Source organism: Catharus ustulatus, chromosome 2 (assembly GCF_009819885.2).
Source record: "Catharus ustulatus isolate bCatUst1 chromosome 2, bCatUst1.pri.v2, whole genome shotgun sequence".
Classification (NCBI taxonomy): domain Eukaryota; kingdom Metazoa; phylum Chordata; class Aves; order Passeriformes; family Turdidae; genus Catharus; species Catharus ustulatus.
Genome location: NC_046222.1, coordinates 28,687,632 through 28,700,296, shown reverse-complemented (window position 1 = coordinate 28,700,296; position 12,665 = coordinate 28,687,632). Strand labels below are relative to the sequence as shown.

At 52.4% G+C, this 12,665-nt stretch overlaps 1 protein-coding gene across 3 annotated transcripts in view; it reads left to right on the top strand.

Moving 5' to 3' along the window:
* The first annotated feature begins 5,501 nt into the window (after positions 1–5,501).
* TBX15 (T-box transcription factor 15) overlaps positions 5,502–12,665 on the top strand; it is a 99,782-nt gene continuing 92,618 nt past the window's right edge. Inside the window, exon 1 of one of the 3 annotated variants that reach the window (XM_033053460.1) lies at positions 5,502–5,934. In XM_033053460.1, the coding sequence (XP_032909351.1) occupies positions 5,583–5,934 (352 nt within the window). In that variant the 5' untranslated portion in view covers positions 5,502–5,582. Of the gene's footprint in view, positions 5,935–6,165; positions 6,564–8,249; positions 8,590–12,665 lie in introns of those variants that run through there. The other 2 variants (XM_033053463.2, XM_033053462.2) reach the window with 2 other exon arrangements.

The window sequence follows — 12,665 nt, the reverse complement described above, 5'->3', positions numbered from 1 at the left end:
GTGTGTGATGGCAAGGGAAAATCCTCCGGGTTCCGGTCAGTCTCTGCCAAACAAACAAGCAGTCACACTCAGATGAGTGCTTAATTGCTATTGTGTTTTTGTTTTCCAAAGGCAGAACTCCTATTCCCCGAGTGCGGCAGCAGTGTGGCACAGGCTGGCTTTGTCTGGTTGCTTTGCGGCCGCTCTCGTCATGCTGGCCCCGCCTGACTGCAGCCCAAAGCCAGGAGTACCTATTTATCCTCCTGCCACCCACGCGCGAGAGAACGGCTGGATGCAGGCGACTGAAAACCCCTCTGCCCTGCAGAGAGTCTCCCTGTCTCGCTGGCTGCTCATTCTCGAAGTGATGAAGCCCCGACCTGTGCTGAACTGTCAGATCCTGCTCTCGATTTGCTTCGTTGCCTTCCCGCGTGGGCGACTGCTGTCCCCTCTGAATTTGGCTCTCCCACCTCACCCGCTGGCCAGCCGTGACAGGCGAGAGCCGGCGCCTGCTGCCGGCACTGTCTTTCCCTTAGACGGAACCCGTCGCGGCTGAGCTTCCTGTGCTGATTTCACGCGGAGGCTCCCGGTTGCTGCGCCCACGCCGGGCAACCTCGGGAACTGCTACCGGGGCTGCCTGCCCTAGGTCCGGCTGGCCGGGGGACTCTGCTCTTCCCTGCTGCGGAGATGCCTCTGCGGCTCGGCCCCTGCAAACAGGAGCTGGCTGCTGCCCACTACCCGCCTCAAAATATTGTTCTGCGGGAGCCTGAAAGGCGGCATTGCTGCCCTCGGGCTCCTCCTCGGAGCGTGGCACACGCCGCTCCTTGCCCCGTGGTGACGCCGTGCCCACTGCGACAGGGCCGAGCACAGGGCCGAGCGAGGCCTTGCGGCGGGGGAAGCACCGCACACACTGCCGGGCTCGCTGCTTCGTGGTCCTGTCCGCCCGGGGGATGGAGAGAGAAGATAATTTCACTTGCATGAATCACGATAAAACGTGACCCTGACAAGAATGCGGCCAGCACCGAGGCGGGAGCAGGAGGCATATCTCTAGGCTTCTGCGGCTTTGCGGGGAATTAGCGGGTTGGGCTGTGGGGAGCCGAGAAAGCTGCTCAGAGGGAGGATAAAGGTTCAGCTGTATCAGGGGGTATCCCAAGGCGTAATCGCCCTGCCTTCCATTCCAAGGTTTCTGTCTTCCAGGCAGGAGAAATCTCTGCTAGGCGTGCAGGTCACACGGCAAAAAAAAAAGAGATCACAGATACCAGGAGAAATTCCTCTCACCAGCCCAAAATGTCGTCCTGCGAAAGTCTAGTCCCTGACAGCTTTCTGGTTACTAGAAACTAATAAAAACAGTATGAGAAGCTAATAAAAGCTTACTTAATAATAAATCTGGGTGAATTCTGGGCGCGGAGCAAGGGCGGGTGAGGTTTGAGATACAGAAAGAGAGCCTGGATCGGGGTCCGGTGGGTCATAATCATTTTCGAGGGCCTTGGAGCCGCATGTCCTGGCGTGCCTGCCTTACACAGCAGTCGTGTTTTACATGGGTCCAAATAAGCGTGTTTGAAGTTCCCAGGTTGTTCCACGAACATATCTTGTGCGGAGGCCGGGGATCACTCTCCTGCTTCTACAGTGGTGCCTAGCGTTCATAGCACGGGGGGGACAAACTTCTGTTTTCCATAGTGGGAGGATTACATCCAGCGGCCACAGATCTTTTGAATAGTCCCATTAAGGTCTACTTCGTTTTAGGTTCGGCCCTAAACGGGATGTTTACAGTATAAAACATCATGTATGAGGTAAGGGAGCTCAGAGCTCAGTCTTTTGGTTCAAAAAGCCGTGACTTGAAGAGAAAAAATATTCCCCTTGTATTTATTTTTTTCACCGAACACACATTGAAACGCTGTGTGCATTCCTGCTTTCCTCCCTGGAAAAGTGGGCCCCTGGATCCGTCTCGGTAACAAGGGGCTGGTTGTCCCTCCTGCAGCGCCCCGTATGAGAACTATTGTGCACAATATCCACAGCATTTGCTGGGGAACGCCATTTTTTTCCGCATATATAAGGCCTTGTGGACAAGAGCGGGACAAGGGGCAACGTGGCTACCGGGTGGATCCTGCCCAGACCCGGGGGAGGATAAGCATGCTTGGCTTCTCCCTCTCCTCCTCCCCTGCGGCAGCTCAGGCTGAGACTGTGGCAAGGTAGCATAGGCCCCGTGCCTCCAGATCTCTCCATTCATCGCACTCAGTCCTCTGAGTGTGGGAGCTGAGGGTTACATTTGGGCTAGAAAAATAATCCAACAAAAAGGAAACCAATCCCCAAATGTCAAACTGTCCCAAATTATAAAAGCAGCAATTATCTGCGAAAAAGCAACTCTTCAATGTGCTGTGGACAAAATGCTGTTTGCTACCAGTTTTAAACTGGTTTCTTTTACTTTCCCAATGGAAAAGGAGTCAGTCTCCCTGCAGAAAACAGTCGCCTTTCAGACTAAAATCTCCCTGCCAGGACTCGTGCGTGGGCAGCCCCACGCCTGATCCTGGCCCGGCTTTTCTAGTGCTCCTCGTGGGGTGATAAGGGAGGCATATGCATCCCGATCTGGGGTCGGAAGCATAGGAGTGCTGACTGACGGCAGATGGTGATGCTTGACCAGTGGCCTTCTCGGGACTAGCTCTTGTGCCCTGACTCTGACAGTGGATCTGGTTGAAGTCCTTGTCCTGGAGTTTGCCTAGATACAACCTCCCTACCAGCTTTCCCCCGCCTCCTCCCAAAGTCTCCTAGCCCTTCTAGAACTCCGAAATTCCTTTAGGGCGGTTTATGTATTGTGGAAAAACCCAAACCAGCCAACAAACAAACAAACAAAAAACCCAACCCAGACCTCTGAACCTATGTTGAAATCTCTCTCGGTCCCGTCTCACCGGCTAACGCCACTCCAGAGTCCACCTGCAAACGCGGGCGGGGACAGGAAGAAGGAGAGCCCGAGGAAACTCCAGCGTGGATGAGGCCGGGGGGAACGTGCAGGGGCGGGCAGCGGAACCCAGGAGTCCAGCTGCTCCTTCTCGGCACCACCACCCTGTGTAAGCGACTTCGGCTGGCTTTGCACCTCTTCTCGGGTGTGTGTGTGCAAATAAGGTTGTCAGGAAGGTAATGGGGCGGGTGGCATGTCTGATTGGACACCTCTGTCTCTCACTGTCGGAGCCCAGCGGTGCAGTGTTTTTGTTGTTGTTTTGGTGGGGGACGGGGGGGTCAGCCCTGCTTCCCGGTGATCTTGCCAGCCTCTGCCTTCCTTGGAGCTGCCTCCTGCCTCTCGCCATCCGAGACCTGCACCCACGAGGATTCACCTGTCAGCAGAGATCTCAGCACAAGGCAGGGAGGAACTCTGCAGAAGAGGGAGGAAAAATAAATATCTTACAAAAAAGCGGGCGGCTGGAGCAGCCGGGATTGGGTCCTGGGCGCCCGTGGGTGTGAAGCTGAGTGTCTCGGGCGGGCGCGCCCCCAAGCTGTGCCCGGGGGCTGCAGCGCACACGGAGTGATGAGCAGACCAACCCGCCCGTGTGTGTCTGAGGGTTTCACGCAAGCAGCGAGAGCTGAAAGATGCAGAAACTCCGCGAGCCTGCTGACAAGCAGGCAAAGCGGGTCTGTAGTCTGCAAATGAAGAGAGAGATCATCTAGTCCCCCGATTACCGTTCCGGGTTGTTCTGAAGTTTGGCGTGGTAAATACAAAATGCATGGCTTTTAATCCTGCCTGTGGTGTTCCAAGTCAGTAGCTGAGAAGGCAGAAGGGTCTCTAGCCAGGACTTTGGTCTTTGTTTGCGAGGGGAACCTGTTTTGTGTGATTATTCATCATAATTGCCTATTTCCAAATAGCTCCGCGGGGAGGCTCCGAAATGCGGTCAGGTCTGACTGATGCATGGAGAAAAGTGACGCCCAGAGCTGGTGGAAGTTCAGGGACAATTTTAAGTTCCCGATTCTCCTCCCCACTGGGAACAGGGGGGCCGGGATGGGGCTGAATGGGGGAAGAGGCCTGGGGACAAGGCACATGTGTTGCCCTTAAGCCCGGGAAACACGCCGATGCGTTTCTGCTCTGCCTGATCTCCTTCGACCGCCCCAAAAACAGGAGAGAAAAAATAATATATGTGCGAAACAAACGAGGGAGAAGTCCTGGTAAAAAGGAGGGAAAGTAGTGACTGGTTTTTATAGTCCAAGTGTATAATCGGATTTTTTTTTTCTGTCCTGATAGAAAGCAGATAAATTTAGGAAGGGAGAGCTAAGAGAATAATTACAGGGTGAAGGTAGTTAAATTTTATTTCGAGTCCCAAAGGCAAAACCTGACATTTTATTGCAAACATCTGGAAGGCTTAAGAGACTGGCATGGTGTTTGTTTAAACACTAATAGAGATTTTTATTCTGTAAAACACAAACAAAGCCCATTTAAAAACACTTGAGACTGTAAATATTTTGCGGTGGTTCAATTCTCAAAGCCTGAGAAAATCGGAGAAGGGGAGGGGGGACGAATCGACAGCATAATAGGGGTATAATTATGAATTAGTTAATATATGCAACAATACCGTTTGTGCAGACCATAAAAATAAACTGCAGGCGTATTTTTTCCCGCAGTCATAATAACTGACCCCTCGCAGCACGGAAACAACATCTCGCTCGTGTTTCCAAGTGGCGACTTGTGCTTGCTTGAAACTTGCCTCTTTACTAGATACCCAGCCTCGAAATCCTCCGATCCGCTAAAAGATAATCGGCGCTGTATTAAAGCCCTGTAAATCACTCGTTCACGTTATTAGACAGCCTTCAGCCCGCACCCACTGACTCGTTTTAACGTTGTTTTAAATTACTAACTTTTTTTAAAATAGAGAAATAATAAATCCACGGGCTAGATCTGAATGTAGTACCTTCGGAAAGGTTTTACTTGCTGTGAAGCAGGGTTTGAAGCTGGCCCTGCTCCTGCAAACAGCATATCTGGACAGCACTCTCGCCCAGCAACCGGCTCCCCTTATTTCTTTTTTTTTTTCCCCAAATATTTCCATATATAAACAAATATTTTTCAGGCTCTATCCGCGACAACTGGAAAGCAGAAGTGAATGATTTCTTTATAAACCCCGAGGCCTGGCTCTGCGACCCTTGCTCCTGCCACTTTATTCCAGGGAGCAGTTTCCTGGATTTAATGGGAGCTACCCCTGCGAGTAAGAGTCTGGAATAAAGACCAGGCAAAGGGACGCATTAATCTCTGGCGGCCGGAGGTCGGAGTCGGATCTGAATCCAGATTAAGACCAGGCCTCTGGTAGACTTGAGGTTTACGCCACTCGCAGCGGTGAGAGGGGAATCTCGGCCTCGGTGCCACTGCGGCTGAGAGGAGCCCCGGGATCCGGGCACCGGCGGCTCAGTGCGGATGCGTTTTGCTCAATTAGATTTTGGTGCAAACCCCATCCCCCGACTCCGGGTGAGCTCTCTCAGCGTAGGGGGTAGCGAACCCTGCGAGGGGGCAGAGTTGACTTTCTGTCCAGCCCCCCCGTCCCCCTCATCCCTCCTCTTTCCCCCCACACATCCAGTGGGGCCGCAAGGTCGCTGCAGGGTCTGCCCTCTCCCTCCGCTAGCACGGTGGAGCAGAAATGCCTTTGTGTTTACCGCTTTTGCACCGCCAGGCGCGGACGGGCACAGGAGGGCGAGTTGTCCTAAATCTCCCGGGCACCAAAATAGGGCCAGGGAGGAGGGAGAGGAGCAGTCGTCGGAGCCGTGAATCCCCGCGGTCCCGGGAGCGGTGTCCGAGTCCGCGGGGAGCTGCTCTCCCGCCCCTGGCAAAAGGGTCTGCTCCCTGGGGTTTGGCATTAGAGGCCCTATTGGCTTGGAGACCGCGCTACGTTTCTTGTCGTTGCTGCAGAGACTGTGCTCGGCTACCAGAGCCGGGCGCGGAGTGCTTGGGCACAGCTCGCAGACTCAGATGGCACAGGATAGAGCCCCAAGGTAAGAGACCCGAGAGGGGTCGGGGCTGCTTTAAACTGTCTACCAGTAAAACCACACTTAGTTCTCTGGAAAACGTGTTTCTGAGTTCTTACATCAGCCCCCAAAATTCGCATAAATTTCCCTGCCTTTCCAGCACCATTTCTTTTCACTAAAACGCTATAAATAATCGACTGTTTTCTTGGGCTCTTTTGCTAAAATCGCCCTCCAGCTTCTTTAAAAGCCTTCCTCAGTGCCTGCCTCCCAGACAAGTGTTTCCGAGGTTTTCGGAAAGAGGGAAAAGAATTGTTTTGGTAGGGTTTTTTTTGGAGGATTTTTTTGGGATTTTTTTTGGTTGTTGTTTTTGCTTTGTTTTGTTTTGTTTTTTGAGACATTCCTTCGCCTGGGAAAAGACATTCAGCTGGGAGATCCGCTGGAAACACATGTGCCCTCGTCCGAGCCCCCGCTCCCGCTGTTGGCTTCCTCCAAGCCCCTGCCTCGGTCGCCCACTTCTTGTTGCTACTCTGCCCTGCACGGCTCTCCGCGAAGCCGGAGAGGGGGCAGTGCCAGCGTGGGGAATACACAATGTCCATCCCATGTGCCAGCGCCGCTGTGCCCGTCGCTGAGCCCGCGGAGAGCGACCTGTCAAAGAGGTGCACTGGAGGGGAGGGGAAAGGAGCGACGGGGAGGGGGATGAAGGGTGTAGGGCGGGTGATGGAGACGTACAAAACCTGCTTTTCGGCCTAGATGACAGGGTTTAGCTTTTCCGGGATTTGTCCAAGAAATGGCTTCTTTCCTGCTTTTCATGTGAAATCCGTTTCCGTGCGTGGGAACCCCGGCGGGCTGCTGTCAGTCGGCGCTTTAAGCCGGGAAGAGAGGGCTGAAGGGCTCCGCCGTTCCACGCTGACGTGGGCACCATGGATTCACTCTGGGAGCAAAAGGAAGTGTCTTTTCCCCCTGCACTCCCACACGTGCCCCTTTCACTTGTTTCCAGCCCCATAGAAAAAAAAGTCTATGAAAAACCTGCCCTAAGCAGCTCTGCACCCTCGGGAGCAGCTGAGAAACAGCGGGCAAATATAATCCCTTCCTGAAAATTTGTGTGTCTCCTTGCTTGCTTTTCTACCGCGGCTCGGTCCAGAATAATCCCCTCTCGTAGTTTACAATTATTTATATTTTATTTTGAACTTGTATCGAATTAATCCCCCGCTGCTTTCCCCGTTGTATTTTCTACGTACAGAGTTTCGCTTGACTTCACCTATTTTTCCGGGGTTCCACCAGCTAATGAAAGCACACACTTCTGTCACCTTCTCAAAAGCAGCCCTTGTTGCTTTTCACTGGGAGTCCCCCCGCGCCACGCGTGACCGAGGGGCGTGGGAGCAGCTGTGGACCCGCCTCAGCCGAGAGTCAGGGCAGAGTGAACAAGAGAGCAGAAATAAAATGCTGACTATTATCCAGGCAACCAGCCGGGATATGTACCTAGCGGCTTTGTTTTCTTCGTAGCTAGAGTGACAAAAAGAAGCGGGAAAGGGGAAAAAAATTGTTTTGTTTAGATAAAAAACGCTTCCCAAAGAGAAGGAACTCCCATGCCCGGGAGTGTCTGGGTCTCCCAGCCAGCCCACGCGGCCCTCTCAGCCCCGCCACTCCACGGAAACGCATCGTTTTGAAGTGAATTTTCAACGCTCTCGGGACGTTGCTTCTGCTTCTACGAAACACCGATTCCGCTGGCAAGGGCAAGTAATACAATGGCATAAACGAAGTTTTGAAAACACCCCATTATCCTGCACCGCTGGGTTGTAAAGCACCTCTAGAGTACTTTGAGTGGGGATTAGCCAGCAGCAGCGTTTGGGAAACCTGGGTGCAGCGGAGAGAAGTGAGGGAGTTGTTACCTCTCGGTTTTTAGAGTTACGGATTTCTTACTGGCTCCCCGTTCTTCAAACAGTTAATTCTCCCGGCCGGTGTTCCAGGACTCAGATGGCCAAAATTCCTCTTCCTCAGGCTGGAGTCTCCCTCCCCTCCCTATTGGGTCGCAGCTTTTGGGTCTCTCTCGATCTCTCCCTCCTATTGGCTGGGGACTTTTTTTTTCCCCTTTTTTTTTTTTTTTCCTTGACAGGCGCACACAGCCTGCCTAACTCTTGGAGAAAAAAAAAATCCCAGAAGTTTGGATCAATCAGAGAGAGACAGAAGGAGAGGGGAGAAGGAAAAAAAAAAAAAAAAGAAAAAAAAAGAAATCCAGACTGCAGCCTCTCTGAGCAAGTGCTGGGACCTGGGCTGAGCACACCCTCCTCCTGGCTCTGCCTGCGGAGTATCTGCAGCCTCATGTAGTGCCTTCAGGAGACTGAGGGCTGGTTCTTCTGGGGGTGCAGCTGGGGAGGGGTGGGGGGGGAGAAAGAGGCAAGAGGCTCTGCCTCTGGTCCCCGAGCTGTGTGCTCCTAGCCACTGGTCACTCCTCTGCCCAAGGGTCTGGGCTGGGGGATAAGATGAGTGAGAGGCGAAGATCGGCGGTGGCCCTCAGCTCCCGAGCGCACGCTTTCTCGGTAGAAGCCTTGATCGGGACAAATAAGAAGAGGAAACTGCGAGACTGGGAAGACAAGAGGCTGGATTTGTCCATGGAAAGCCTCAGCCCTAATGGCCAGCTGGGGGACAATGAAGACCCGACTCAGTGCCTGGACCTCAACCCCGGTTAGTGCGACTCCTTTCTCTTCGGGACCCCCACCTCTCGCCCCATTCCCTCCCAGCTTCTTTCCCTGAGTTCTGCTGGGAGCTGCCCGACGGCAGAGCGACCCGGAAAACAACCGAGACTGGGAGTACAGAAAAAAGAAACGGGAATTTTGAGTAGATTTCTTTTGTTGGTTTTGTGGGGTTTTGTTTTGCTTTGTTTTTTGTTTAGGTGTGTTTGGTTTTTTTTCCTTTCAGTTTGCGGGGACTTTGCCTTACTCGCTGCGTCTTTTTCCCCCGCCACATAGTTCCATGATCTCCCGCGAGGGACGGCATGCCCCCTCTGTTTCCTTTTTATCTCTCTCTCCTTCCACTCCCTTCGTGCCTGTCGATCGCGGTAGTCCTTCCCGGGTGTCTCGGGACGTGCGTTTTGTTTTGCCTCAGAGTTTGTCGAGCCCCAATAGTGGAGTTGACGGGTGGATCGGAGGCAAAGGAATGGGGTGCGAGATGCACCCCTCTCCTCTTTTCCGAGTCACGGGCCACCCTTCGTGTCCTCCCGGCGGAGACAGTGCCACCCTAAGCAGAGATTTCGGTGTAGGAGCAGGATGTGGGCATCCGGGATCAGCTCTGCTCTGGGGCGAGGGTCACCGGCTCCTCGGAGAGATGGGGACCCGCTGTATACTCCTGCAGCCCGGGATGCTTCTCTCGGGATCGGACCCACTGGATTCCGGGCGGAGCGGCCTCGCTCCACTCCCGGGACACAGCGCACAAGCCGCAGCGGAGGCGCGGGGGTGTGCGGAGTGGGATCTACCCTCTCCGGAGGGAAAACACTCCTTGCAGGGAAAACGACCTCAGCGGGTAAAGGGCACTGCCAGGAGTCCAACCCCACTCACGAGCCTGGCTCCTCCCGGGAGCCGCGGAGTATGGAGCAGGGCCGGGCCCGCGGCCCCAAGGCTGGCGGGACAGGGCTAGGGGAAATGGAGCACAACACTTCACTCCTGGCGTCTGTACTTTAAATTTTAAATCCTCGTTTTTTTGTTTTTATTTAAAAGGGATTCAGTAGCTCTCAACTATAATTTGGCTCATCCTAAACCCTCGGTCTCCTGTTGTCCCCCCGGCCGTATCTCTTCGGCCTAAAACGACGGTTCTGCAAACGCAGCCGCGGATCCGCGACGATCCCGAGGGTGAAAACGCTCTGGACCTCTCTCTCCGAGCCGTCCCCGCGCCCTTCCCGCCGTCCCCACGCCCTGCTCCCCAGGGCCTTAACAAGGGACGGCCCCACTCTCAAAGTTACAATGTGAGGAGAAAGTGAATTTTAGGTGTTTTCCCTTTGCTTTTAATGTTCGGATGGGGCAAAAAGGTCAAAGCATTTCTTAGCGCAGCCCCTAAGAAAAAGGCAAGAAATATCCTCCACTCCTGCCAAGTCCGTTCCACTGCACTTGGAACAGCAAACACCTTTTAAAATTTGCTTTTATTTATTTTGCGTGAAGTTCCCTAAGCTATCAATCAGCATAAGCGGCCCAAAACTCAGAGTAAATAAACCAAGACAACACAACAAAACAAAAACAAAAGGAGGTGAAAGGAAGAGAAAGAATTTAATATCGAGGTATCAGAAATATTTCCTGTAAAAAAATACTTAAAGTGTTTTTGAAGGGAGCTAAAGACCATGAAGACCTCGCCCCTCCAAGCCGTCAAGGTACCGCATTTAAATTTGCTTTTAGCAACAACAGACTTTCCTGGTGCGGATCCTGAGGAGAACTAGGTAAAATCTGCTGCCAGGGGCGTCTCGCTCAGCGGAGAGGGGACAGCGGCGATCAACCAGTCAAAAAAGTAGCCTACTGTTTCAGAGGCTTCCCCGCTAAAAAGAGTAAATACGCGACCAAAGACAAAAATCCGCTTTCTAATACCAGAGTATCTGTGCATCAGTCTTTTTCAACTTTTTTTTTTTTTTTTTTTAACCGTTTCTCATAAATTTATAGACGCAATGGGATCTATTTTTGTACGGTCTAGAAGTTTAATTTGCCTAATTCTCAGTGAATTCGAATTGGAAAATTGGAAAACTCTCCGTGAACCAGACTGGAGAGCGGGAGAGAATGGCTGCTAATACCTGAAACCTCAGAAAGTAAACGTGATGTTTTTCATAAAGCAAAGGAAATCAAGAACAGTTTGAGAAATCATTTTTAGGAGGTTGATTGACTTTAAATAAAGTCCGCGACTGTAATTTGCAGTCACTTCATTAAACCTAATTCCTCCACGGTGCGCTTTTGCTGCTAGGTGAAAATTGATTAGCGGCTCTATAATGACCACCAAATTCCATCTTTACAAGACCTAATTAAGAACAAACTTTACACCTAACGTATTTTAAACTCGTCAAATCTCCAGCGATATAGAAAAAAAAATTAGAAAAGGGAATTTTTATAGCGTCCCAAAGGTCCAACGCTCAAAGCCGCTGCCCCCGAGTAGTGACGGGCTTCTCCTTCTGCTGGTACGGGGGTACTTGAGGGGAGGTCGCAAGTCGTACAGTACGCGCTGGGAAATTATATATTGATTTAATGGGATAACCTAAATCGGTCTAGCCCCAATTATCGATCTTTTCGCCTGAATTGCCTCCATTTCAGCGCGGGAGGGCCTGAAAACCATTCAGTGTGGGGAGCTAAACGCCACCACGAGTGGAGTAAGGCTTCGCTCTCCTCTTCCCAGACCTTTTGCGTGCAGGCAAGTGTGAGGATTTCTCTCTCAAGCGCGGGGCACGTCCTCCGGCAGGGGTGAGAGGAGGAGGCGGCGGGGTGGCCTCGCTTCACTCCCCGCGTCGGTGCGGATCTGGGCTGGACGTGTACAAACTGCAGCCTGGGAGGCAGCGCTATTTATTTTCCCCGTTTAGGAGGAATCCCCGACCCCTTACGTGCCATCTTACAGTCATGCCCAAACTCCTCGGTGACGATATTGGCGAGACCGAGTCTTCCCGAGAGATCTCCCCCCCATCCGGGGCCGCATTTTCCTGGGAGAAGCGAGGTGGCGGGCTGGGAGGTGCCGGGTTGGGCTGTGGCGTAGGCAAAGGTGAGAAAAGTAAGCGGATAAATTCCCCAGGTTTGTAAAAAACATCTTCAGAGCATCCGAGTTATTTATGTCTCAGCCCTGAATTTTGTCGCTAGAGTTAATGTGCTTTTTTACGAGACTCATTTAAAAGGGGAATAAATCTGGATTTTAATCATGTGCGGGTTCAACTACGAAGCTATGAAAAAGAATTCAGGATTACAGCGACTCTCACCTTCTCTCTCCCACCCCGTGCATTCTGGCGCTCGGCGCGCAGGGTGGCGGCCGGGCCGGGGGAGGCAGAGCTCGCCCAGGGGCTCCAGGAAGCCTGCCCCGCTGCTCCGCCACTCAATACCGGGCTCCCGCATCCTCCCCCGGCACTCCGTTCTGGCCGCCGACAGCCAAAGGAGGAGGAGGGTGCGGGACGCCCCTTCGTTCCCTTGGCGGGTTCGGTTTCAGAGGGCAGGAAAACAATGGGCTCGGATGTCTTCTGGATATTTATAGATTTAACCTGAGCAGCGGAAAGGTCACGGGGAGCCCCAGGCGTTGCCTCCTTGATGTATATATTGTTTACCATCGTTTACCGCGGTGGCATTCGACGGCCCGTGCCTTTGCCTCCCCAAGTGCGCAGGGACAGACCGAGGCAGAGCCGAGAGTGCTCCTTTCCTCGTAGAAAGTTTGAGACTTTTTTGATTTTATGGAGAGGGTGGGTTTGTGAAGGCGTTTGCCTTCACAAAAGTACATCTGCTGCTTCAGGCGGTCAGGATGCCTTCACGGCGAGACCAGAGAAGGCGCTTCAGAGGCAGAACAAAAAGGTGCGACGGCTAAATAGATCGACTTTTTTGGCTTTGTGACCGTCCTTTTCCTCATGAAGAAACACACAAGTGATTTTGTAAACGAATTTTACTGCCAGTGCAGTCTTTACGCGTCCATCCCATTGGAATTCTTGATTGCATATATTAAAAGTGCACCTACAGATTAAAAAAAATCCCAAACCACCCGAAAACAAACAAACAAACAACCACCAAACAACAAATTAAACAGAAGAAAACAAAGCATTTTTTGGA